Source organism: Lissotriton vulgaris, chromosome 11 (assembly GCF_964263255.1).
Source record: "Lissotriton vulgaris chromosome 11, aLisVul1.2, whole genome shotgun sequence".
NCBI classification, from domain to species: domain Eukaryota; kingdom Metazoa; phylum Chordata; class Amphibia; order Caudata; family Salamandridae; genus Lissotriton; species Lissotriton vulgaris.
In genome coordinates this window covers 982,777,534-982,802,125 of record NC_141699.1, presented here as the reverse complement: position 1 = coordinate 982,802,125, position 24,592 = coordinate 982,777,534, and the positions used below count along the sequence as shown (strand labels likewise).

The 24,592-nt window shown below is 45.9% G+C and overlaps 1 protein-coding gene across 6 annotated transcripts in view; it reads left to right on the top strand.

Annotated features, from left to right (window-relative positions):
* The window catches only part of SCHIP1 (schwannomin interacting protein 1), a 1,820,134-nt gene that overhangs the window by 1,718,456 nt on the left and 77,086 nt on the right, over positions 1-24,592 (top strand). Inside the window, exon 1 of one of the 6 annotated variants that reach the window (XM_086944217.1) lies at positions 14,970-15,120. The exons of the other annotated variants lie outside the window; for them this stretch is intronic. Within the exon in view, the coding sequence (XP_086800343.1) occupies positions 15,091-15,120 (30 nt within the window). The 5' untranslated portion in view covers positions 14,970-15,090. Of the gene's footprint in view, positions 1-14,969; positions 15,121-24,592 lie in introns of those variants that run through there. 6 annotated transcript variants of the gene reach the window in all.

Sequence of the window (24,592 nt, the reverse complement as noted above, 5' to 3'; positions counted from 1 at the left end):
CGGGCAAGGTGGCTCCCCAACCTGCTGTCTTCCACTGGGTTTCTTCAGGGTTCACTGGGAAGGGTCCTTAATCTTTAAAATTCTAACCGCGACTTGCACATAGACTTGTATGGAGCGCTCAGTCGTGTTCACACCCTGCACATGCACTCTGTGGGGTTCCTGTCTACTTATCTTGGGTGGTTCGTTGGGGGTCCCAGCAATTGTACGTCCTCTCGACATTGTCCTGATTTGAGTCATGGTTCTTATACCACTTTCTCAGTATAAGGTTTGGTCCCCCCGGGTCCCGCTGTGTTTAGTGCTATTACTGTGATTTCTTTGCTAAAGTATTGTGTGCTTTGTGCCCATCTCCGTGAGGGAGATACTGTAACGTATTAGATAGTGTTATATAATAAATACATATTTTTATAACTACTGTATGGTTCTCTTTTTATTTAATCTGTACTATAAGATTGCATTCTGGTAAAACAAGTTGCTTTACACTCCTTCAAGACTAAGCCTGAAGGCTGCTCTCCACAGCTACCACTTGCATAGCTTTCTAAGGTTGTCTGAGACCTCTTAAATCACCATAAGGGTTGTCTGGACTGGTGCAAGGTGTCCACTTACATTAGTGGACATCATATACTAGGCCAGCCTCTCACAACATGTCTGCAAAGATTCTCCCTTAACGACATCCATGTGACAATTGTGACATTTACAACATAAAAGTCACAAATATCCTTGTTTAACAATAAAAAATTGTTCTGAAGAAGACTTCTAGTTATTGTTCTTTTCTGCAGTCCCATTGTGCATAGAAAAACTCTGCAAAATGTAAAGTTGCGGAGAAATATTCTGCATGCATTTTCCAGCAGGGAATTAAGTTGCAAATATGCATGTAGAATAAGTTCTACTCCAACGTTGGCCTGGCTTGGTTTCATTAGCTAGACAACTCCCTGGCTATGCAAAGAAAATATGTCACTCGGGCAAGAAAAAAAACAATCAAATCGGTGAAACCAGAATCTTTACAAAACTTTGACGAAAAAACACAATTCCCTAATGATAATGTAGTTTGTTACTTCATTGTTTGCTGTACTCTACTTAAAAATGCAAAACAACAGATGATGGACAGAATGCAGAACAATGTCATACATTCACCCCAGTACAGAGATCTGGGCCTAAAACATGGCTTGGCAGTTCGGGCTGTACTGTTCCCATGAGGCACATGGTCAAGGCTGATTTGCATATAGGCATGTCTGAACTGGGGTGGTGTGGAGTGCAAAAAAACAATGGATTTAGGCCCAGATCTCAGTACTGGGGTGAACGTATGACATTGGTCTGCATTTTGTCCATCAATTTTTGTTTTTGCATTTGTCCCCCCGAGTGGAATGGGCATGCTCAGACTGGAGTCCCATGCTCTCCACACCACTGGAGTCAAGCTATCCTGGCTGAAGACGGGTGGTAGCCAGAAACCGGTCCTAGGATGCTTGATTCCGGTCCAGGAAAGACATGGCTTGGCAGTTCGGGCTGGACTGTTCCCATGAGGCACAGGGTCAAGGCTGATTTGCATATGGCCATGTCTGAACTGGGGTGGTGTGGAGTGCAAAAAACGATGGATTTAGGCCCAGACCTCAGTACTGGGGTGAGTGTATGACATTGTTCTGCATTCTGTCCATCAACTGTTATTTTTGTACTCTACTTCAAGCCACACCACAATTCTTTCTTCAGTACGACACACCAAAAACACTGAAATGATTCTATATTATCAGTTATGGTATGTATATTGTTCACCTAAAGTCCTGGACAAATCATTAAGCGATTACCGGTATGCTGCCTTCCTCCTCCCCAGATGAATAGCTATAGTGTTGTTTCTCTGAAGATATATTTGGGTCTCTCTGACTTAATGGAAGAGATGTGGCGCAGCGGCCAGAGTGCCTGCCTTTGGACCATGGGGTTCACGGTTTGATCGCCGGCGGCAGGTGTTAGCCCAGCATCAGGTGACTCTGGGCAATAGCTTGCTTAATCTTCCCGACGGACCCCAGCACCGGGACTCCTCTTTCGAGGTAGCTGTGCGCTACAAATGCTGGTATTTTTTGGGTGACCACCCTACCACAGAAAACAGGCAGCTTTCCAATTATCTTGAGCCAAGAATAAACACTGACAAAGTCAATAGGCCTGGGGTTAATGTGTTAGCTCATGCAGGGATAGCATATTAGAGGAGACCCAAGATATAAAGTCATCAGGAGAGCGCAGAGGGGACTATAGGTCAATTCAAGCACTTAATTGTGAGGTGTAAGGATACAACATAACAGGCATCAGCATTTTGACAAAGTCTAACAGAAATACACTCAGAGTGGCAAACAAAGCCATTGGCTTGAAAGGGGCTTAAAAGAGGCTTAAACAAAGCCCACTCAATGTATATTGTTGGCAATAAGTGTGTTTGACGGCTGCACTGTCAAAACAAAGATCTAAAAATAACTGAGTTAGTGATGACATAAAAACGGTGGATGTTTATAAGTGGGTTTCACTTGTGGGAAACAATATCCACAATGGACATCTAGTAAAGTTGTGTGTGTCTCAGAGGCGCAACTAGAGCCAAATTTGGGGGGGCTACTAAACATTTTGGGGTGGCGCTGATTCTTCCAGCAATCTGCAGAGTGGAGATGCAGGGGCTCTAAGAAGGGGTGAAAACACAACAAAGCCTCATAAGCAAGTAAATGGTCTTTTAAAAACTTGTGAAGTACTTTGGTGCGGCTGAGTGTATGTCCGGGAAGCTGTCTCAGCCGGGCTGACACACACGACGGGGGGGGGGGGGAGCTGAAGCCCTTTGAGCCCAATGGGTGTTGCACGCCCGGTGAGTCTTATAGACTCTTCTTTTAAATGTTTGTATAGCTCTATGACATTCTTATAGAATTTTCTTTATACTTGACACATGTTTAGCTATTTCTATGGTGGATGGGGCACTATTTTCAAATGTGGTGGTGACGAAGACCTCTTTAGGTTGAAACGCGTTGCCTGAAATAAAAATGTATGAAAGAAGTTTGCTGAGTGCAACCAATTTGAGCCTCCTGGATCCGTGAGGTGCTGCTTATTCATCTTCCACGGGACCCGTACCTGTTGGTTTGCACCAGCCCTGATAGGTGGATGCCGCTGGGCTGTTACGATTCAGAAAAGGGGGTGGTGATGAACAGAGTGTCTGAATTAAGCAGACACTCTTACCCAGTCCAAAGATCAGGGCTTGATCCATCACCGTTATTTATCTCACTGCACCATCCCAGCTCAGAACCTGGCTATATGCAAATCAGTCTGTCCCTGGCCCAGTGCATCATGGGAACAGGGCAGACTAAACTACCAAGCCAATTCTTCACCAGAATGGAGACAAGCTACCGGGGACCGTTTTCTGGCATTTCAGCCTTCTTCGGCCCGGCTTGCTTGAATCCTGATGGTGCAGTGAGAAAGGGACTCATGTCTGAGTATACCCTGCCACACCTATAGTGGCCAAAACGATTCAGAAAAGGGGGTGGTGATGGGCTGTTACGGCACATGCGCTTCCGATATACATATCTTATATATATATGTATATATATATATATATATATATATATATTACCTACTGGCTATCGCCAGTAGGTATATATAGTTAGAATTTTTTCCCTATGGGACTTTTGAAAATTCTATGTCTAATAACTTTGGCGTTTGTGGACGGAATCGGCTGAAATTTTCAGGAAAATGGCACATTTTGTTTCTGAGCAGCCCCTGAAAATTTGGTGGGGTTTCGTCAAGGGGGGGCTGAGAAAAAAGGGGGGTCCCAAAACGCGTTTTTCCCATTCATTTTTCCATAGGGCGGTTGGACTCACTTTTAGCTCGAACGGCTGAATGGATTTGCACGAAACTTGGCAAAATTGTAGGGACTGTTAGCCCGATGTGCCTTTGCTAGGTCTCAATATATGTGCTCCAGTAGTTTTTGAGAAATTAACGTTCAAACCAAGATATATATCTGTAACAGCGCTCTGGGCAGCGATCCGGTCCGCTTACTTTTCGCTTATCGGAACTTTGCGCGCAGAAAGCTGATTGGCTCTCCGGTGTCTGTCAACATTCTAAACAGTCCGGAGCGGACGCCATCTTGTCTCTCGGTAGGATCGAGAGAGAAGAAGAGGTGGAAAACGAAGGGGGAATTTAATGAAAGGGGGCAAGGTATCCCCCTCTTGACCCCCTAGGAATGTTGTTGGGGTTATTAAAGGGTCCCGTGGGGAAAATAAAAAAAAAATGATTTTTCACGGTAGAAGCGCGGCCGCGAACTGGTAGCGAAACGGGAATTCGCCATTTTGTGCTTCGTAAATTAAATTACTAGTTATAAGTGGGTGCGGGAGACGTATCCTAATCCCCTATGTTTCCTGAGGGTGGGTGAGGAGGCTGATATATGTTGATACATCTCTTCCAGCGGCTGTGCGTGAGCTTTTTTTTTTTTTTTGCTGCGTGACAGTCCGGAGCGGCCGCCATCTTGTCTCTCGGTAGGATCGAGAGAGAAGAAAAGGTGAAAAACTAAGGGGGAATTTAATGAAAGGGGGCAAGGTATCCCCCTCTTGACCCCCTAGGAATGTTGTTGGGGTTATTAAAGGGTCCCGTGGGGAAAATAAAAAAAAATGATTTTTCACGGTAGAAGCGCTTCACGGGCCGCGAACTGGGCCGCAAACTGGTAGCGAAACGGGAATTCGCCATTTTGTGCTTCGTTAATTAAAGTACTAGGTATAAGGGGGTGCGGGAGACATATCCTAATCCCCTATGTTTCCTGAGGGTGGCTGAGGAGGCTGATATATGTTGATACATCTCTTCCAGCGGCTGCGCCATCTTGCCTTTTTTCGAATGCCACAATTTTGTCGTGCACGGCAGCCATTTTAGATGCCAGGCTGGTTCCAGGCTATCACCTAACCCTGCGGATGTAGTTTATGGCCCCAGCTGTAGAGAATTCAGACATGCCAATCCTCCTGATTCAGGCGTGTGAGTACTGATTTCAGTGCTAGTCTCCCGCCTCCCGATTTCTGCAAGCAAAAACCCGGGGGCATATTACGAACAACTAGCGATAATTTTTGTCTCTAACTTGTTTAGAGACAAAAATTATCGCCGCACATCGGCGATTTTTATCGCAGATAAACCTTGCTATTATCGCAGAAAAGTCAGCGATATTCATGTATTATCGAGCAAATGCTCTTAGCCATGTTATCCACCTCCCATTGGATAACATGGCTAAGAACTGCTCAGGGCAGGTGTTAGATTTTGGAGATATTCGCGCTTAGCGCGAATATCTCCAAAAGTTGGTAATAGAAGGTAGCGATGTTAGGGACTGTTTCCAGTCGCTAACATCTTGGCACGCCACTTTGCATGTCATTAGTGATAAGTATCACTGACATGCAAAGCGGGGCCCAAGATGGTCGCTATCTCCTTTTAGCTGTCACTAACTGGTGTTAGCGACAGCTTGATAATAGGGAAATAATTTTATCTCCGCTTTCATGGTTTTTAAAGCCAAAAAAGCGGAGATAAACCCCCTTGATAATATGCCCCACGATTCCTTGGGGGTTTCAGCTGACAGGGCTTGGTATTGTGTTACATGGTAATTTTTCCATGAAACGTCAGAGGGTCGATGCAGGGGTTCTAGAAGAGGTGATAAACCATTTAAGCCTCATGAACAAGCGCATGGTCTTTTAAAGATTTGTGAAGTACTCGGGGCGGCGGTGTGTGTGTGCCCTCTTTCAGGAGCGGGCGGGGGGGCACTGCCAGCAACTTGCCAGGTCAGGTAGTGTTCAACACGTGCATCACCCTTTCTCTGCCTGCTATTGCGCTCCATGCTTCGGAAAGGTAAGAAAAAGAACGTGCATTTGAGTTTGAAATGTCCGATCCTGCAGCAGCACACTTCCAAAGCCCACACATGACAATAACCCGATTCAAGGCCCCATTCACCCGTTTTAAAAAAAATAGATAACACTCCAACAAAGTAAGGTTATAAAACTTTATTAACTACTAACTTTAACAAACGGAACAAAAACTAAAAACATTTAAACATTTCTCAACACAAAAAGCAACAATGGTTAGAAGCTGTCTTTTGTGCGAATAGTCCCAAGGCAGCACAACGTGCAGAGTTCTGGACGGCACCCAGGTGATGTCGCCTGGGTGCCGCACTGGTTTAGGGATCCTACAATGCTGCTCCGAAAATTGGCGTGGGGCGTCCCGGGTGGGGCGGGGGGAGGCCTCGTCAGTAGCGGTCTGTTGTGCGAATAGTCCCAAGGCAGCACAACGTGCAGAGTTCTGGACGGCACCCAGGTGATGTCGCCTGGGTGCCGCACTGGTTTAGGGATCCTACAATGCAGCACAGAAAAACAGCGTGGGGCGTCCCGGGTGGTGCGGGGGGAGGCCTCGTCAGTAGCGGTTTGTGTCCAGTGTCACATGGCTGACACAACATGTACGACAGGCACCCAGGTGATGTCCAGTAAACTGCCGCACTGGTTTTGGTATCCTACAATGCTGCTCCGAAAATTGGCGTGCGGCGGCTCGGGGGGGGGCGTGGGGGAGCCGGCGTGAACGGGCCTCCCCAGGTGGCGGCCATCTAGCTGAGTTGCGCTCGCTCTTGCGGCCACAGCGTCTCGCTCACCATGTTGTTGAGTTGCTCCCACTCTTGCAGTGCAGCGATAGGCGGCTGCCACATGGCTCTTAAAATGGCGGACAGCTCCTCGGTTTTAGGCCTGGTCCACTGAAATGGCCCTGGGACACTTTGGAACTCGGACGCTTGCCTGCTAGGGCTTGGGCTCCATTCTCGAAAAGCGTCCGCTCAGCCGTGAAGATTGTATAAAAGTCTTGGGGGCCCCCGACTCCCGCAGGCTTCCGGTGGGGAGCGGCTGCCATGATTGCTCGCGGAATGACCACGACGGAGCCACGAGATGGTGGTGCTCTCATGCTGACGCCAGCTTCAGTCTGAATGATCCAGAAACAAGGTGGGGCTTTCATCGTTTGGGAAAAAAAAATGTTCTAAACCAATGAAAAGTGTTATTTTTAGGTCATATGACCAAGCCTTCCATCTTTAGGAAACCAAAAGTAAAATGAACCAATGAAAAGTTTTATAAACAAGTCACATGACCTGTTATGCGACATAGGGCTACAAAAAGCGTAGAAAATCCGTTGGCACGTGAGGCGGCGTCAGTAGCGGACCGATGTGCGAATAGGCCGAAGGCAGCACAACGGGCCGAGATCCGGATGGTACCGAGGTGGTGTCCAGCAAATTGCCGCACTGGTGTGGCCATCCTACAATGCTGCGCCGAAAGACGGCGTGTCCAGCTGAATTGCGGTCACTGTTGCGGTACAGTGACTCGAACGCGCCGAGATCCGGATGGCACCGAGGTGGTGTCCAGCAAATTGCCGCACTGGTGTGGCCATCCTACAATGCTGCGCCGAAAGACGGCGTGTCCAGCTGAATTGCGGTCACTGTTGCGGTACAGTGACTCGAACGCGCCGAGATCCGGATGGCGCCGAGGTGGTGTCCAGCAAATTGCCGTACTGGTGTGGCCATCCTACAATGCTGCGCCGAAAGACGGCGTGTTCAGCTGAGTTCCGGTCACTCTTCCGGCACAGTGACTCGAACGCGCTGAGATCCGGATGGCACCGAGGTGGTGTCCAGCAAGTGGCTGCACTGGTGTGGCCATCCTACAATGCTGCGCCGAAAGTCGGCGTGGGGTGCCCCGTTGGCTTATGAGGTGATGTCAGTAGTGGACCGATGTGTGAATAGGTCGGAACCAGCACAAGGCACCAAGATCCGAATGGCAAGTCCTGGATGTTGAGTGCCTCAGTTGAGATTTCTGAGCAGTGCTTGTAGGACTGTCTGAAGCTTATTTGCACCTGCTGCAGCTTCACTAGGTCCGGCGGAACTTTTTGCCTTTTCCTTTCTGCTTCTTTTCCTACAATGCGTTTCATCTGAAGACACGACCAGGTCCCTGAATGTGTGCAGGGGGACGCTATTGATTGAATGAACGCGCCGAGATCTGGATGGCACCGAGGTGGTGTCCAGCAAATTGCCGCACTGGTGTGGCCATCCTACAATGCTGCGCCGAAAGTCGGCGTGGGGTGCCCCGTTGGTTTATGAGGTGATGTCAGTAGTGGACCGATGTGTGAATAGGTCGGAACCAGCACAAGGCGCCCTGCACTGTTGAGCCTTTTTCAATGCCTGTTTTTTGTTGTTTCCCCTCCATCAAAAACAAAACAAAAATACAAGGCGCCAAGATCCGAATGGCAAGTCCTGGATGTTGAGTGCCTCAGTTGAGAGTTCTGAGCAGTGCTTGTAAGGCTGTCTGAAGCTTATTTGCACCTGCTGCAGCTTCACTAGGTCCGGCGGAACTTTTTTCCTTTTCCTTTCTGCTTCTTTTCCTACAATGCGTTTCATCTGAAGACACGACCAGGTCCCTGAATGTGTGCAGGGGGACGCTATTGATTGAATGAAAATGGCGGCTTGACACAAAGCTGACTCAAGCGTTACTGTTGGTGCTATACAGACAAAAATTGGTTTTCAGTTTGTACATTCTTCAGGTTTTTTTTTTCCATCCAAGTCTGATTGAGAGTTTGTAGAAAAATGGCTTCAGATTTTCCACATACTACTCTTCAACATTCTTCCTAAATGTAACAATGTGAAACTCACTAGGAGAACGGCTGTTTCTGTTTCCTTTCAAAATGCTGCCACCAATATTTTCTGAATGGAAGACACCATCTTGTAGCATAAAGGGCCGAAAGGGGTTCTGGTCTGGCCGATGGTTGGTGGAGACATTTTGACTATATCTTGGACCTGCCCGGCCTCGCCCAAAATGGCGCCGGTATAAATGGGACTCGTAACTCTTTGCCCGCAAATGTATATCTAGAAAATGTTATTGTAAGTGGCCCTGTCGTATTTTAATTACAAAATGTACGTCCACCGATTCCGCAACTGTTAGACACCTTTGTTCTTGTCACCTAATGGCCCGCTCGTTACGTTCTTCTACAGTGTAAATGTCCTCTCATCATATACGATTTCAGTTTGCTCCGTGGCCGGCCCACGTGGTTATAGGCCCGTATTTGTATACTGACATTTTCACAATAAAGGTTTTTAAAACAAAACACGGTAGTAGTATTTTCATTTGTAAAGTTTTTACTTTTAGTGACTGTTTTCGAATCAGTAAAAGGCAAGTGAAATAAAGCAGTCCAATTACATGACGGATAAAAGGTATAATATGTAGGAACGCAGTAAAGATAAATGGTCAAGGGCAGTTGTGTTTTTCATGTCTGCAACATAAAGTGATCGATAAGAATCTGATAATCAGGCGTATCGGCGACTAAGACAGCAGGCCGAATCTCTTTTACTCAACGGCTCCGTCATGGAAGGAAGAAACGCCCTTTTTCTCGAAAAAGGAATATATTTTACTTGCAAGACAGTTGTAAATTTTCCGGGAAAGTACATTAGCCTGGAATATTATAACATATGTTTGAAAAAAAAATATTGTTCGAAAATAATAAAAAGCGTAATTTTTAGGTCATATGACCAAGCTTTTCATCATTAAATTAACAAAAGTAAAATGAACCAATGAAAAGTTTTATTAACAAGTCACATGACCTGTTATGCTTACGTTACGCGCTGCGCGCCGCGCCTCGGATCACTTCCGGGTGCGCTAACGCGGCGTGTCATAAAACGCATTACGCGACAACGTAGGTCAAGAATATAGTCTAAATGTCTCCACCAACCAGCGTTCAGAACACAACCCCTTTCAGCAGTCCAAAAAGTTCTGTTAAATGACAACAGAGGGGACAGGCAACAAGAACCATCAGTCAAAGAGGGGAGGGCAAGTTCTTCTCTTCCGGGTCATGTTGGGGCGCTACCGGAACTGATCGAATTGGTAGTCTACAGTGTTTCTGGATGTTTCAGACTAAAGCTGGCGTCAGCATGAGACCACTACCATCTCGTAGCTCCGTCGTGGCCATTCCACGAGCAATCATGGCAGCCGCTCCCCACCAGAAGCCTGCGGGAGTCGGAGGCCCCCAAGACTTTTGTAGAATCTTCACGGCTGAGGGGACGCTTTTCGAGAATGGGACCCAAGCCCTAGCAGACAAGCGTCCGAGTTCCAAGGTGTCCCAGGGCCATTTTAGTGGACCAGGCCCAAAACCGAAGAGCCGGCCGCCATTTTGAGAGTCCTGTGGCAGCCGCCTATCGCTGCACCGCAAGAGCGGGCGCATCTCAACTACATGGTGAGCGAGACGCTGTAGTCGCAAGAGCGGGCGGTAAACAGCTGAATGGCGGAAGAGGCACAGTGTAGCAAAAGCGGGCGGAATGGCAACTAAAACGATAAAGGGGCGCCCCACTACAGCTTGTCTTCAGGTCAAACGGATTGTGGGACAAGGTCCAGAATTGAAGAGTCATCAAAAGGCAAAAAGTTCCGCCGGACCCCGGGAGCCGGCCGCCTATGTCGGGGGCGATCTCAGGCTACACCAGTGCTATAAGACTTGGGGAGGGTGTCGGAGCCAAGCGTCTTCTCCGAGTCCATGGCCATCACACCGCCCCTCAGGGGCCTCCGTCAAGCTGTTTAGGAAGGTAACATATCACATTGTTTTCTAATGCAGTCAGGTCCACAAACGACACTCACTTACTTTGAGAATAGTGAAGCTGCAGTAGGTGGAAATAAGCTTCAGACAGTGTTACAAGCACTGCTCAGAACTCTTAACTATGGCACCCAACATCCAGAACTTATGCTATTTGAGAATGGTAGTGACATCGAAGCATCTCAGGGACCAAAACCATTAACGTACTTTCACGTATGAAAATCTTACTTGGGGAGGGGGCAGGAGCGAAGCGCCCCCTCCCAGTCAGCGCCACCACACCGTATGTTGAAAATCTGAAGCCATCGTTCTACAAAGTCAACCAAACTTGGATTGAAAAATCTAGAAAAATGTACAAACTGAAAACCAGTTTTGGTCTGCATAGCATCAGTAACAACGCTTGAGTCAGCTTTGTGTCAAGCCGCCATTTTGATTCAACAAAGCACAGGCATTGAAAAAGGCTGAAATTCAGAACTCTAAACTATGGCACCCAACATCCAGGAGCTTGCTATCCGGATCTTGGAGCCTTGTGCTGTTTTCGATCTATTCACACATCGGTCCACTACTGACATCATCTTATAAACCAACGTTATGTAAATAGTTTTTTAATAAAATGTTTTACCCTGTTTCTTTGCTGGTGTGTTGTCTATATTTTTAATATTTGCATAGGGTTTGTCGTTATTTTGTGCGGGATGGGTGATGGAGCCGAGCTGTCTTGCAGCCCTCATGGTGTGGAGCTCAGTTCATCTCACTATTTTCGTATTTCTCAAGAAGGGTTGTTCCTAATATTTCTATTTTAGCGAGGTCAAAAAGAGATCCAATTAGTGGCCTACTGATTTTGCTCGATTACTTTTATTTTTTTACACGATTTTTCACTATCTGCAAAGACTAAACAGAGTATTGCGACTTTGTGCTTGTTTGTAAATAGAGAATGATCCAAAGAGAACCAATTCTAAAACAGTAAATGCTTGGACAACAATCAATCAAATGGAGAGACAAGGAGGCACGACGGATTACAACGGGGGTAAAGGCCTGCGTTAACTACCCTTCAGTATCTGCAAAGAGAGAGTACTACTAAGGCAAAAGAGGGGAGGGGGGGGGGGTGCAGCGTTCAAAGCACATCAGCGTGCATAAATACGAAAATGTTTTTATCTATCACGTACTTGACATTTTAAAGCTTTTCATATTTGCTATTAAAAAACCAATGAAATTCACAGAAAAAACCATAGGTTATAGTGGATATATAGTTAGGAATTTGCATTTACAAAACCTTGAAAATTCAATGAAAAAACCATAGGTTATAGGCCATATATAGTTAGGAATTAGCATTTACAAAACCTTATTTTACTCGCATAAAAGCATTGAAATTCCATATATAGTTAGAAGCGCTAACTATATATCGCGCACCCGCAATCCACTGCTGATGATGTCACATATTACATCATTCATGACATGGTCAGTGACATCACTGATGACATCACTGATGACATCTCAAATGACATCACTGATGACAACTCAAATGATATCAATGATGACATCTCAAATGACATCACTGATGACATCACTGATGACAACTCAAATGACATCACTGATGACATCTCATTTGTCATCACTGATCACATCACTCATGTGATAATACAATGAACCTCTTCAGACTCTAATATAACCTTACATACACTCAGTATAAACAGACACTCACAGACTGTCAGTCATCCATGGAGTTACTCACACACCTAGTCAGTCATGCAAAGAATCAATCACACCTCCATTTCCTCAACTATACAGTTATACACATCTTACTTATTCAAACATATAATAACACATATTTACTCTCTTATATAATCCCTGATACAAGCTCACAGTGATCGATACAGCCACTCACACATTCACTGGCTCTTATGTTCAGTTATTTATATATCTCAACTCTCACATGTATTGTGTTTTACATACGTACTTACTTGCACATGTAGCAATGAGAAATCCATTCACTCACCAACACACCCATGCACAGTCAACCGCCCATATAGCTGTTTCCACATGCACTCTTGAACTCATACTCCTAGTGAATCAACTGCTTACACATCTATGCACAGAGTCACGCACCTCCCAGCCACCCACACACACACTCAGCCTCCCATTCAAATACTTGGGCAACCAATCAATAACCCATATGGCCACTCTTATAGCTACTGATCAACACATGCAGCAGCTTACACAACAACAAACATACTGATGCACGAATTAAGACAGTTTAGTCACTAACCCATGTACTCAGTGAGACACATTTAATCACTCACTCATACAGTCAGTCATGCACCTACTAAATTCTTCATCCAGACACTTATACATCCACTCATTCTTCAATATGTGAAACATATTTAAACTTTACAGACACATACAATCACTGGATGTTGTGATCAGTGATGTCATCAGTGATGTCATTTGAGATGTCATCAGTGATGTCATCAGTGATGTCACTGACCATGTCATGAATGATGTAATATGTGACATCATCAGCAGTGGATTGCGGGTGCGCGATATATAGTTAGCGCTTCTAACTATATATGGAATTTCAATGGTTTTATGCGAGTAAAATAAGGTTTTGTAAATGCTAATTCCTAACTATATATGGCCTATAACCTATGGTTTTTTCATTGAATTTTCAAGGTTTTGTAAATGCAAATTCCTAACTATATATCCACTATAACCTATGTTTTTTTCTGTGAATATATATATATATATATATATATATATATATATATATATATATATATATATGTGTGTTTTGTACTGTCAACAAATGAGTAAAGCAACATATTGGGAACTTTACTTTGTTGTTTGTTACAAATGGACAAACATAATATATAGCAGGGCACAAGTCTTAAAAAAAGAAGTGGGGGGTCACGACAGGTAGTGACGTCACGAAAGGTGGCTTGCACCATCAGACTCTTTGCCTCTCCTCGCTCACCCCTTAGATGCGATTGCATCAGAGAAGCCAGCGCGTGAGCAGCATTCTGAATGGGCTCCTACCTCGCCCCAGAGAGGCCAAAGAGTGAATGTGTGGCTCCATTTGCTCCAGTTATGGAGCTCCCGGTAAAATAAGTGGGGGGACGCCGTCCACCCGCGTGGTACCCCGACTCGAGCCCTGATGTATAGTTTTTTTCTTTAAGCAAAGGTGAAAGTAGGTCACTGGTGAAACAGTTTGCACCGTTTATGTTTTTTGAGCGGAAAACGGCTTACTTATTTAATTTGCTGAATCTTTGCCCCAGTGAGAAAACGAGAATGTAAAGGGGGTTTGAGCAAAGCCTATTTTTGCTTTATAAAAACCGGTTACAAAAATACCAAGATCTGTACAAAAAGAAACTTTCACGCCTTTATTTTTATTTTGTGTGGGTACCACAATTACGTATAGGAGTGCACGGTGTGTGAAAAGGCTTTTATCGTTTCTAAAAGCTCACTTAATGGACTATTTGGAAACGCCCCCTGGAAGAGTACCTGCATAATGTAAGTTATTCCCTGGAGATATCCTGTGCCAGCTAAGAACCTTCCCTGATAGTCAATCATGCGAGAAGCAGTGTAGTCTTAGCTGTGAGGCGGTTCTTGCTGGCATGTCTCGAGGTGTTGTTTGTCTGCTGGCATCCTTGGAATGCAGGTGGGGGTTTCCATATAGGGAAGTTTCCGTCCGCCGCCGGTGCACAAACGTGATAAATTACAGCCGACTTTCTCAGTGGTGCCCCAGCAAACGTGCAGAAAGCAAACACCACACAAGTCTCTACAACTGAAAATGTAGTGCTTGTGAGCTTCTCCGCACTGGACACGTGTTTTATCAAACCCAAATTACGAAACTTTAATGGTAAATCACTAATGCACACGTTTGTGTGTGTGTTGGGGGACGATCTGTGTTTTTATTCATATTAAGAAGCAAGTGGCACCCATCTTCATGAAAATAAATATAAATATTTAACTCGCATTCCGAAAAAGTATTCTGCCTTTCTAGTTCATTATATCTGTGCAAGTTGTAAGAAAAAAAAGTAAACTGTAGGAAAACTATTCGGGAGCGGCGAAGGGGTCCGAACAGGTCCCCCCAGGCCCCGATGTGATGTCTCTTTCGCCGCCCCCCCTTAAAGCGGGCTGGAATGTTTCCACATGGGTGCCCGGCCCCCGCAGGTCACACCAGCCTCGGAGGGCTCCGCTTTCTTTGTATCCCGCGTATAATTGGCTGATTGTGCTGGAGATGAGCGGCTCCCCTCCCCCAGCCGTGCACACTGGATGTTAGGAAGCCTCGCTGGCTGCTCCCGGAGGAGAGCGGCGCTGCCTGGATCCTCACTGGCAGAGAGGCTGTGCTGCTATTGCGCAGGCTGGAGCAGCGCGCACACACACTCGTAGGCACGCAGCATCCATTTTAATCTGCTGCTGCTGCTGCTCGCCTCGCCCCCCCTCCTGCCTTCATTTATTGTTCCACCGCCGCCGGCCCGATCCCCCCCTGCCCGTTGGTGGCCGCGCCCTGTATAATGCACTGAGATGGTGCACCAGGAGAGCTGCGCGTACCAGGTAAGGATGGAGCCGGGGGTGGGTGGTGTGCGCGCGCTTCCTGGCCTGCCGGCCGCCTCCAGGGCAGCAGCAGGTTGACTGCTATGAAAGGATGGATGGCGCGGGTGGTGTTTATATTCTATTTCGAGTTAAATTCTGCTGGTGTCAAAATGAAAGGCTCAAATGACGCATGCCTGTCCTGGATTATCCGCGAGTGACGCGAGCATGTTGTGGTGTTCTGTGCACACACCGGAGTCCCTTCCATTTTACACAGTGAAGGGGGCAGCGTGGTGGAGAGATGCTTCTGTGCGCGAGGCACGACTGATAATTCAGCCTGTTTTAGAATGATTTCTTGTTTGGTGGTGATGCCAGGAGGACTGGCATGTGCCCCGCTTCTCTGGTCCACCGTGTTAGATTTGCAGTGCAGTTGCTATATGGTGGTGGCGCCCATAAAAATAAACGTCTTGTGTGGTTGTCTCTCTATGAACATGGCGTTGAAAACAGTGTGGCCGTGGCTGGGATTGTTGCCTTTCCATAGAATCTAACCTACCATGTCATATCCTTGCGAGAGCAGCTACAGTGAATGTACAGGCATTTCAACAGCCTTGCATGTGTCACATACGTAGGTTATGTAGGTAGTGTGTGTGTGCAATGTGTAGTGCGTGTTTTTACAGGTGACACCCAGCAAGTGTGGCCTTGCACTTGAATTGCTGCAGGTTCAGTTGTTTGGGTTGACAGAAGGGGTTCCAAGCAGGTGCTTTGGTAACACCTGCCTCCACATTGGTTATAAATTATGTACGCTGGTTTTCAAGGCTGCGAGGTTGGCATACGCTCAGTTGGCGTATGCTCAGTTGGCATACGCACCTTATGCGGTATATTGTGGGCAACCACTGGGTTCCCGGGCATCTGATTTTAGTTCCAGCCTCAAACTATACCAACTGGACCAAAATGAGGTACTTCGCCTCTCACCTTCACTCTCTCTTTGTAGAACATCACAACGTATGTCAGAAATAATTCATATACTGTGTAGGCATTTGGTGAGGTGAAATTGTCTGTACTATTTAAAATCTTTCCAGAGGCTAACTTTCTGCGTTAAAACTTTTTAAACATATTTTTTTTAAATGCATTTACAAAAGTGTTTATTCCATCGAGCCCTGAAGTTTGGTTGCTTCTAGTCACTTGTATACTTTGTAAAACTGTTAATTGAATGCAGATTGGTTTATCAGCCTGGGTGTTATGTTTATTTATTCCATAGTAGTTAATGGCAGTATTGACATCTCGTAATGGTAAACTCTGTTATGTAATAGTTTTTTTTTCCCCGATTGGAGTGGAGCCGGACTTCTTGCTATAAAGCTAGGTTGCACTTTTTAGGTCTGGCCTTTGCTGCCTCCCCCGCTCCTTTTCACTCGCTGTCACCGAGGTGACATCCTCTGTGACTTGTGCTGCATAACCTTTGACACGCAAATGTAATTGTTTGTAGTCAGTTAATTTGCTGATTGGGTAGTCCATTCAGTTTGGTACGTTTTTGTCACGCATTCCATAAAAAAATAAAATAAAGCGCTTTGGTTCCTCAATCAAGTGATGGGAACGCGCTACAGAAATGCTCCTTTACAATGCATTACTGCTATACTTTCTTGAAGTTCTGACAGCTTCAAGGTGCTGGTATATTTTTTTTACCAATGACCTTCCACACGGCGAATCGTTGTTTGCGTTGTGTGAGCAGTGTGAGGTGCTTACACAAAGTAGGCATTCCCCCCCTTGGAATGTTTACTCACGGCACACATATCTCCTTTCCCACCCCACCTCGGACGCCTGCGTTTGAAGACTTCCACAAATTAAACATCCCCCTTTGGAATGTTTACCCACGGCACACATCTCTCCCTTCCCACCCCTCCTCGGACGCCTACGTTTGATGACTTCCACAAATTGAGCATCCCCCCTATGGAATGTTTACCCACGGCCCAAATATCTACTTTCCCAACCCCACCTGGGCACCTGCGTTTGATGACTTCCACAAATTGAGCATCCCCCCTTTGGAATGTTTACCCACGGCACACATATCTCCTTTCCCAGCCCTCCACGGACGCCCACGTTTGATGACTTTCACACATTAAGCATTCCCCCTTTGGAATGTTTACCCACAGCACACATCTCTCCTTCCCCACTCCACCTCAGAGACCTGCATTTGATGACTTCCATAAATTAAGCATTCCCGCTTTGGAATGTTTATCCACGGCACACATCTCTCCTTCTCCACCCCACCTCAGACGCCTGCGTTTGATGATTTCCACAAATTAAGCATCCCCCCCTTTTGAATGTTTATACCCGGCACACATCTCTCCTTTCCCACCCCACCTCGGACGCCTGCGTTTGATGACTTCCACAAATTAAGCACCACCCCTTTGGAATGTTTACCCACGGAACACATCTCTCCTTCCCCACCCCACCCCGGACGGCTGCGTTTGACTTCCACAAATTAAGCATTCTTCCTTTGGAATGTTAACCCACCGTACACATCTCTCCATTCTGACCCCATCTCGGACGTCTGCGTTTGATGACTTCTACAAATGAAGCATTCCCCCTTTTGAATGTTTACCCACTGCACACATATCTCCTTTCCCACCCCTCCTCGGACGCCCACGTTTGATGACTTCCACAATTGTATCATTCCCCCTCCCCCACGGCACACATCTCTCCTTTCCACCCCACCTCAGACATCTGCGTTTGATGACTTCCACAAATGAAGCATTCCCCCTTTGGAATGTTTACCCACGGCACACATCTCTCCTTTCCCACCCCACCTCGGATGCCTGCGTTTGATGACTTCCGCAAATGTATCATTCTCCCCTCCCCCACAGCACACATCTCTCCTTTCCCATCCCACCCCGGATGCCTGCGTTTGATGACTTCCACAAGTGAAGCATTTCCCTTTGGAATGTTTACCCACGGCACACATCTCTCCTTTCCCACCCCACCGCGGACGCCTGCCTTTCATGACATCCCCAAATGAATCGTTCCCCCTTTGGAATGTTTACCCACAGCACACATCTCTCCTTTCCCACCCCACTGCGGACACCTGTGTTTGATGACTTCCACAAATTAAGCATTCCCCCTTTGGAGTGTTTACCCACAGCACACATCTCTCCTTCCCCACCCCACCTCAGACGCCTGCATATGATGATTTCCACAAATTAAGCATTCCCCCCTTTGGAATGTTTACCCATGGTACACATCTCTCCTTTCCCACCCCACCGTGGACGCCTGCCTTTCATGACTTCCACAAATTAAGCACCCCCTTGAAATGTTTACCCACAGCACACATCTCTCCTTTCCCACCCCACCTTGTACGCCTGCGTTTGATGACTTCCACAAACTAAGCATTCCCCCTTTGGAATGTTTACCCACAGCACACATCTCTCCTTTCCCACCCCACCTCAGACACCTGCGTTTGATGACTTCCACAAATTAAGCATTCTTCCTTTGGAATGTTTACCCACGGTACACATCTCTCCTTTTCCACCCCACCTTGGACGCCTGCGTTTGATGACTTCCACAAATTAGGCATTCCCCCCTTTGGAATGTTTATCCACGGCACTCATCTCTCCTTTTCCACCCCACCTGGGACGCCTGTGTTTGATGACTTCCACAAATTAAGCATTTTTCCTTTGGAATGTTTACCCACGGCACACATCTCTCCTTTCCCACCCCACCTCAGGTGCCTGCATTTGATGACTTCCACAAATTAAGCATCCCCCCTTTGGAATGTTTATCCATGGCACACATCTCTCCTTTCCCACCCCACCTTGGACGCCTGCGTTGGTGACTTCCACAAATTAGGCATTCCCCCCTTTGGAATGTTTAACCACGGCACACATCTCTCCTTTCCCACCCCACCTGGGACGCCTTCGTTTGATGACTTCCACAAATTAGGCATTCTTCCTTTGGAATGTTTACCCATGGCACACATCTCTCCTTTCCCACCCCACCTCAGACGCCTGCCTTTGATGACTTCCACAAATTAGGCATCCCCCTTTGGAATGTTTATCCATGGCACACAACTCGCCTTCCCCACCCCGGACGAAAGCGTTTGATGACTTCCACAAATGAAGCATCCCCCCTTTGGAATGTTTACCCACGGCACACAACTCTCCTTTCCCACTCCACCTCGGACGCCTGCATTTGATGACTTCCACAAATTAAGCATTCCCCCTTTGGAATGTTTACCACACACATCTCTCCTTTCCCACCCCACCTCGGATGCCTGCATTTGATGACTTCCAGAAATGAAGCCTTTCCCCTTTGGAATGTTTACCCATGGCACACATCTCTCCTTCCCCAACCCACCACGGATTCCTGCGTTTGATGACTTACACAAATGAAGCATCCCCCCCTTTGGAATGTTTACCCACGGCACACATCTCTGCTTTCCCACCCCATCTCGGACGCCTGCGATTGAGGACTTCCACAAATGAAGCATCCCCCCCTTTGGAATGTTTACCCACGGCACACATCTCTGCTTTCCCACCCCACCTCGGACGCCTGCGATTGAGGACTTACACAAATTAAGCATCCCCCCTTTGGAATGTTTACCCACGGCACACATCTCTCCGCTCCCACCCCACCTCGGACGCCTGCGTTTGATGACTTCCACAAATAAAGCATCCCCCCTTTGGAATGTTTTCCCACGGCACACATCTCTCCGCTCCCACCCCACCTCGGACGCCTGCGTTTGATGCCTTGCACAAATGAAGCATCCCCCCTTTGGAATGTTTACCCACGGAACACATCTCTCCGTTCCCACCCCGGACGCCTGCGTTTGATGACGTCCACAAATTCAGCTCCCCCCACCATTTGAATGTTTACCCACGGCACACACCTCTCCACTCCCACCCCACCCCGACGCCTGCGTTTGATGACTTCCACACAGATGGGGTTGGAAGTGTCGGGGACAGCGTGGGGAGTGGTGACGTGGGCCCACCTTGTCGGTGCGCGCTCGGCTCTGGTGTGGGCGGAGATCTGTAGAGACATGCCTGCTGGAACACACACCATCACAAGCCTGCCTTTCATTGCCAAGCTGCTCACATGTATTTTGTGGCCGGGAATTGGGCTTGGGCGCGTTTGACAACAGATGGTGCCGACTCGTCAAATTTAGAAATGTGTTTTTTAACACCTCTTTCTACACTGCTTACCTTCTGTGTTCTTCGACTTGTTTCTGGCTGCTGGAGTTAGATATATGATAGAAGCAGGTAGGAATACTTGTTGTCTTCATAGACAAAACAGACACTCTTGCAGAAATATGCCATTGTCATTATAAACAACCCTGTGCAAAAGCATCGCCTTTGCACCGACCAGAAGACAATATCGTGGGTCCAGGACCAACATATTTACGTTTAAATCATCATCCACCAAACAGTGCAAAGTATTACGTGTCTCTGAAAAAAATGCATCTGATGATGGAACACCACAGGATGCATATAAGTTTAATAGGGGTCAAACATAGCCCACCCACTCCCAACCAAGAGATGTAGGCAAATGTCTCAGCAACTTGACCATGGGTCCACTTTGTCACAGTTTGGAAGTAGCTCAACACAAAACGGATGAAACTCGAAATATCCAGTTTGAATGGCCAGGTAGGTTATTAATTTAGGGCATAAATGTTTCCAAGGACTTCACTGATCACAGCCAGTTGGTTTCTGTGAAAATGTTGCATATAGCACAGTAATCTTGAACTTCTTCCCCTTGTTAATTCTCTTCCAGTGCAGTTTGCCTCCAGGCTGTAATTCTGAGCCTGTGATCTGTTGAGTTTGTCCCGACAGTTCTGTGTATTTTTAATAACTAAACTTTGGCGATTTTTGGTCTACGAGTCTCTTTACAGACTTTGCTTCCTCTCACCACATTGACCAATCCTAAAAATGCGTGGGCTGCCTTGTATTACAATTGCATTTATATAGTGCTTAATAACCCTGACTAGGTGCTGCATCGGTGGGCTACCTTTTAAAAAGATTTTTTTAAAGAGATTTATATAGCGCGAAATGGACCCGAAGATATCGGGTATCAGAGCACTCTACATGAGCACCACTTTCGTTACACAAGGACACATTCATTTTGGTTAGCCACGGGGAGATTAAGTGATTTGCCCAGAATCACAGGATGCTGAGCTTCGTAGCCGAGACTTGAACCCGGGTCCCCAGCTTCGAGATCGGCCGCACTAGCTGTTAGGCCACATCCTCTCCCCTACCTTCTAATATTATAGTTGCATTTATATAGTGCTTCATAAGCCAGACTAGGTGCTGCATCACAGTGGTGGGCGGGTACCATGCTACATAGGTGAGTGCTTGGTTGGAAGGGTGTTGAATTACAGTGTGGGGAGCGTTTTGATGTTGCACGTGACTGTTAAACAAACGTGGGTTGTAAAAACTCGAGTATCTTGGGAAATCTAAAACTCATACCTAACTTAATATTTCAAAGTACAATTTTAGATATTAAAGTTGTGGAACAAGTTACAATGTTAACACTAACGCACAACAAATGTTACTACGTGGAGCTCATACAGAGGATCCTGGGCACAAGTTACTAAATTGTTGCATTATTTTTCAGTACTTTTTCTGATAGATCACAGTGTGATCCATCCATCCATCCATCCACCCTTTTCAGGCTTAGAGTGCTACATAAAATATGCACAAAATAAGGAAGTAACCCTGAGTAGTTCTCAAGTTTCTGGGTGGATTGTAGGTCTTTCATATGGAGCTCCATAAGAAGAAACTGCTCTTTACCTAAAACTTGGGAGCTACTCAGGGTTATCTATATATCTATCTATCTATCTATCTATCTATCTATCTATCTATCTATCTATCTATCAATAAGTCCTCTAATTTCTAAACACTTATGAACCTGAATACTAAATGGTTCTCAATGGTGCATTTTGATTTTTTTTATGCCGTTAAATCGATTTGTACTTTTGGGCCTTTGTAAAATTAGTCATGATGTAAAAATCCTAAGGCTGAGGTGTGGGTCGGAGCTTCTATAGAGATAGCCTTTAAACAAGAGTAAAAAAGCAAAAACGGGATATTTAACCGCATGCGCGCTAGCGGTTTTCCCGCTGAGCGCTGCGATTTCGAAAATCCCGCGTTACGTGACAAGGTCAACTCGTCACAAGCACAGCGCAGGTAACGCCCATGACGAGTTGACCTTGTCACACGCATCGAAGGGGTTAACAGTTATTCATAACTGACACACGAATAACTTGCACCGCTGTGGTGCACTGCTTAAGACCTCACACATTACATCACTCATGACATTCAAATTATTATTGCTATGATCCTGTCAAAAATTGACTATGCAAATGCAATCTATCTAGCAATCAGAAATATCGATTTCAGCTGATACAAAATCAAGCTGCTAGAATCATATACCAACCCAGAAGATTTCATGTCAAGCCATTTATGAAGGAGCTCCACTAGCTTCCAGTTCATGTTTAAAACAGGTTGCATCCTTTTCAACGCTATTCATGGCACAGGCCCCAAGTATATATCCTCTAGGATGCACATCACAGATACCCCCAATAGCGCATTTTTAGATCTATGCATATGAATTTATTGGTGGTCCCCAGATTTAGACGCAAACGGGCAGGAGAGTCACGTTTTTCAATACAGAGACCTCAATTGTGAAATTCTTTGCCCACCACTGTGAGACAAGAAACAGACTACATGCGTTTTAGGAAAAAGCTGAAAACTTTTTACCCAAGCTTACAGTTAGACACGGACTTTCACATACGGTGGCTTCGTAACTTAGCGCCAAGAGACCTGATGGTGTATGCGCACTTTAGAAATTTCCTATAACATAACATCTGAAATCTATGACAATGCAAGTTACATACAACTGGTGAATTTCCTTGGTTTTATGTGAATATATATTTCTGCGTCTGCGTGTTATATATGTATATGTAGAGAGAGATAGAAAGAGAAAAATTGGTACTCCAGACACTTCAGATTGTTGTAATATACAGAACGCTCATGTTTGTTTCCCCCGCCGGTTTGGATAAAAAAGAAGATTTTTCACTGCCTTAGTACTAAGTACTTTTCTGTCCCTGCATCATTGACAGGTGAGCTTTTCCCACCCATAATCATTCAGACATTGGAGATTCAAGCTAAAATGGCTTCTATATAACTCAGAGGCACTTAGATTATTGCTGTAAGGAGATCTACAACAGATTGCAAAGCACAGAAACGCGTCAACAGAATAGGTTGAGAGGCTATTGGAAAGAGTCTGAATAATTACATTCTGTCAATTGTTAGACATGGAAGTGTTGAAATCAAAATACCCTCTTAACTATTGACTCCTGCAAGAATTCACAATACTGGACTTAAAGTTTGGCATTTCCTCTGAAGTATTTGAAGGACTTTTGACGTTATTTGGGGTGGGTGGAACTTGCAAAGTTTGGATTCCGCAGAGTTACGCAAACACTCCGCAAGATTCTATGGAGTTCTTTCAATGGGTGAAAAATATGAGCGTTGTATTATTCGCGCTGTATTTTGGCACCGGTATCGCGAGCAGTGCTGAAAAATCAGCCCAAATGGCACCACGAAAGCCCAGGAACGTGTGGCCATTCAAGTTGATTTTGCCACTGCTCGAGTACAAAATCTACTACAGCGGCAGCAAATCTACTCGAGATGCAGCCCTCTGACCGCAACTTAGAAAATCATGTCAGGGGATGCCAAATCTTGCTTGTGCTAGCATTTCTGGAGCTTCACCGGGAAAACAAATCCACCACGCAGGGATTGGTGGAGTTTGTCCGGAATTTAGCGTTGCAAGAGTAGTGCGTAGTCACCAAATTTTGCCAATTCTGTAGACAGAATGCAGCCTTCTACCCACCCCTGCATATTATACATCATACAATAATGAAGAAATATTTGAATTTTAAGATGACCATATAATATTTTTGAATGAGATTAGTTGTATTTGCATAATAACTGCATACTAAACTGAAACGCACATTTCTATATAAATATGTTTTCTTTGTATGTAATCAGTCTATTGGAACACTCGCCCTTTATGAAAGTGAGTATACATTATTCAGTGCAGATTATGTTGAAGAACAGGACTGGGTTAACCCTGCTGCCATGTACAGTATTTTATTTTCAATATTTCCACTCTGAGAACACCATCTGTTGTGAAATTAGGTCTAGGCCATGTCACTATTTCTTCAGCTGCCTCATGGTCGTTGTTTTGTGGTGGGGAGAGCGTACAGTGTCACAGGAAGTGTCCTAGTCCTTCCATCTCCTCACCAACCTCAAGAGTCCCCCAAGGATCATCCTTCTTGCTGATAGGTTTATGGCATGTAAGGCTCCTCTGTCCATCATCCTGGTGGTAAACAACATCAGCTTCAGTGGAGAAGTGTGGCTCTATGGCTAGAGTGGCAGACCCTGATGCAGAGGTCTGGCCCGGGACCAGGGTTCAATTCCCGCCTTGGCGGATCTTGGGCTCAATTTCCTCA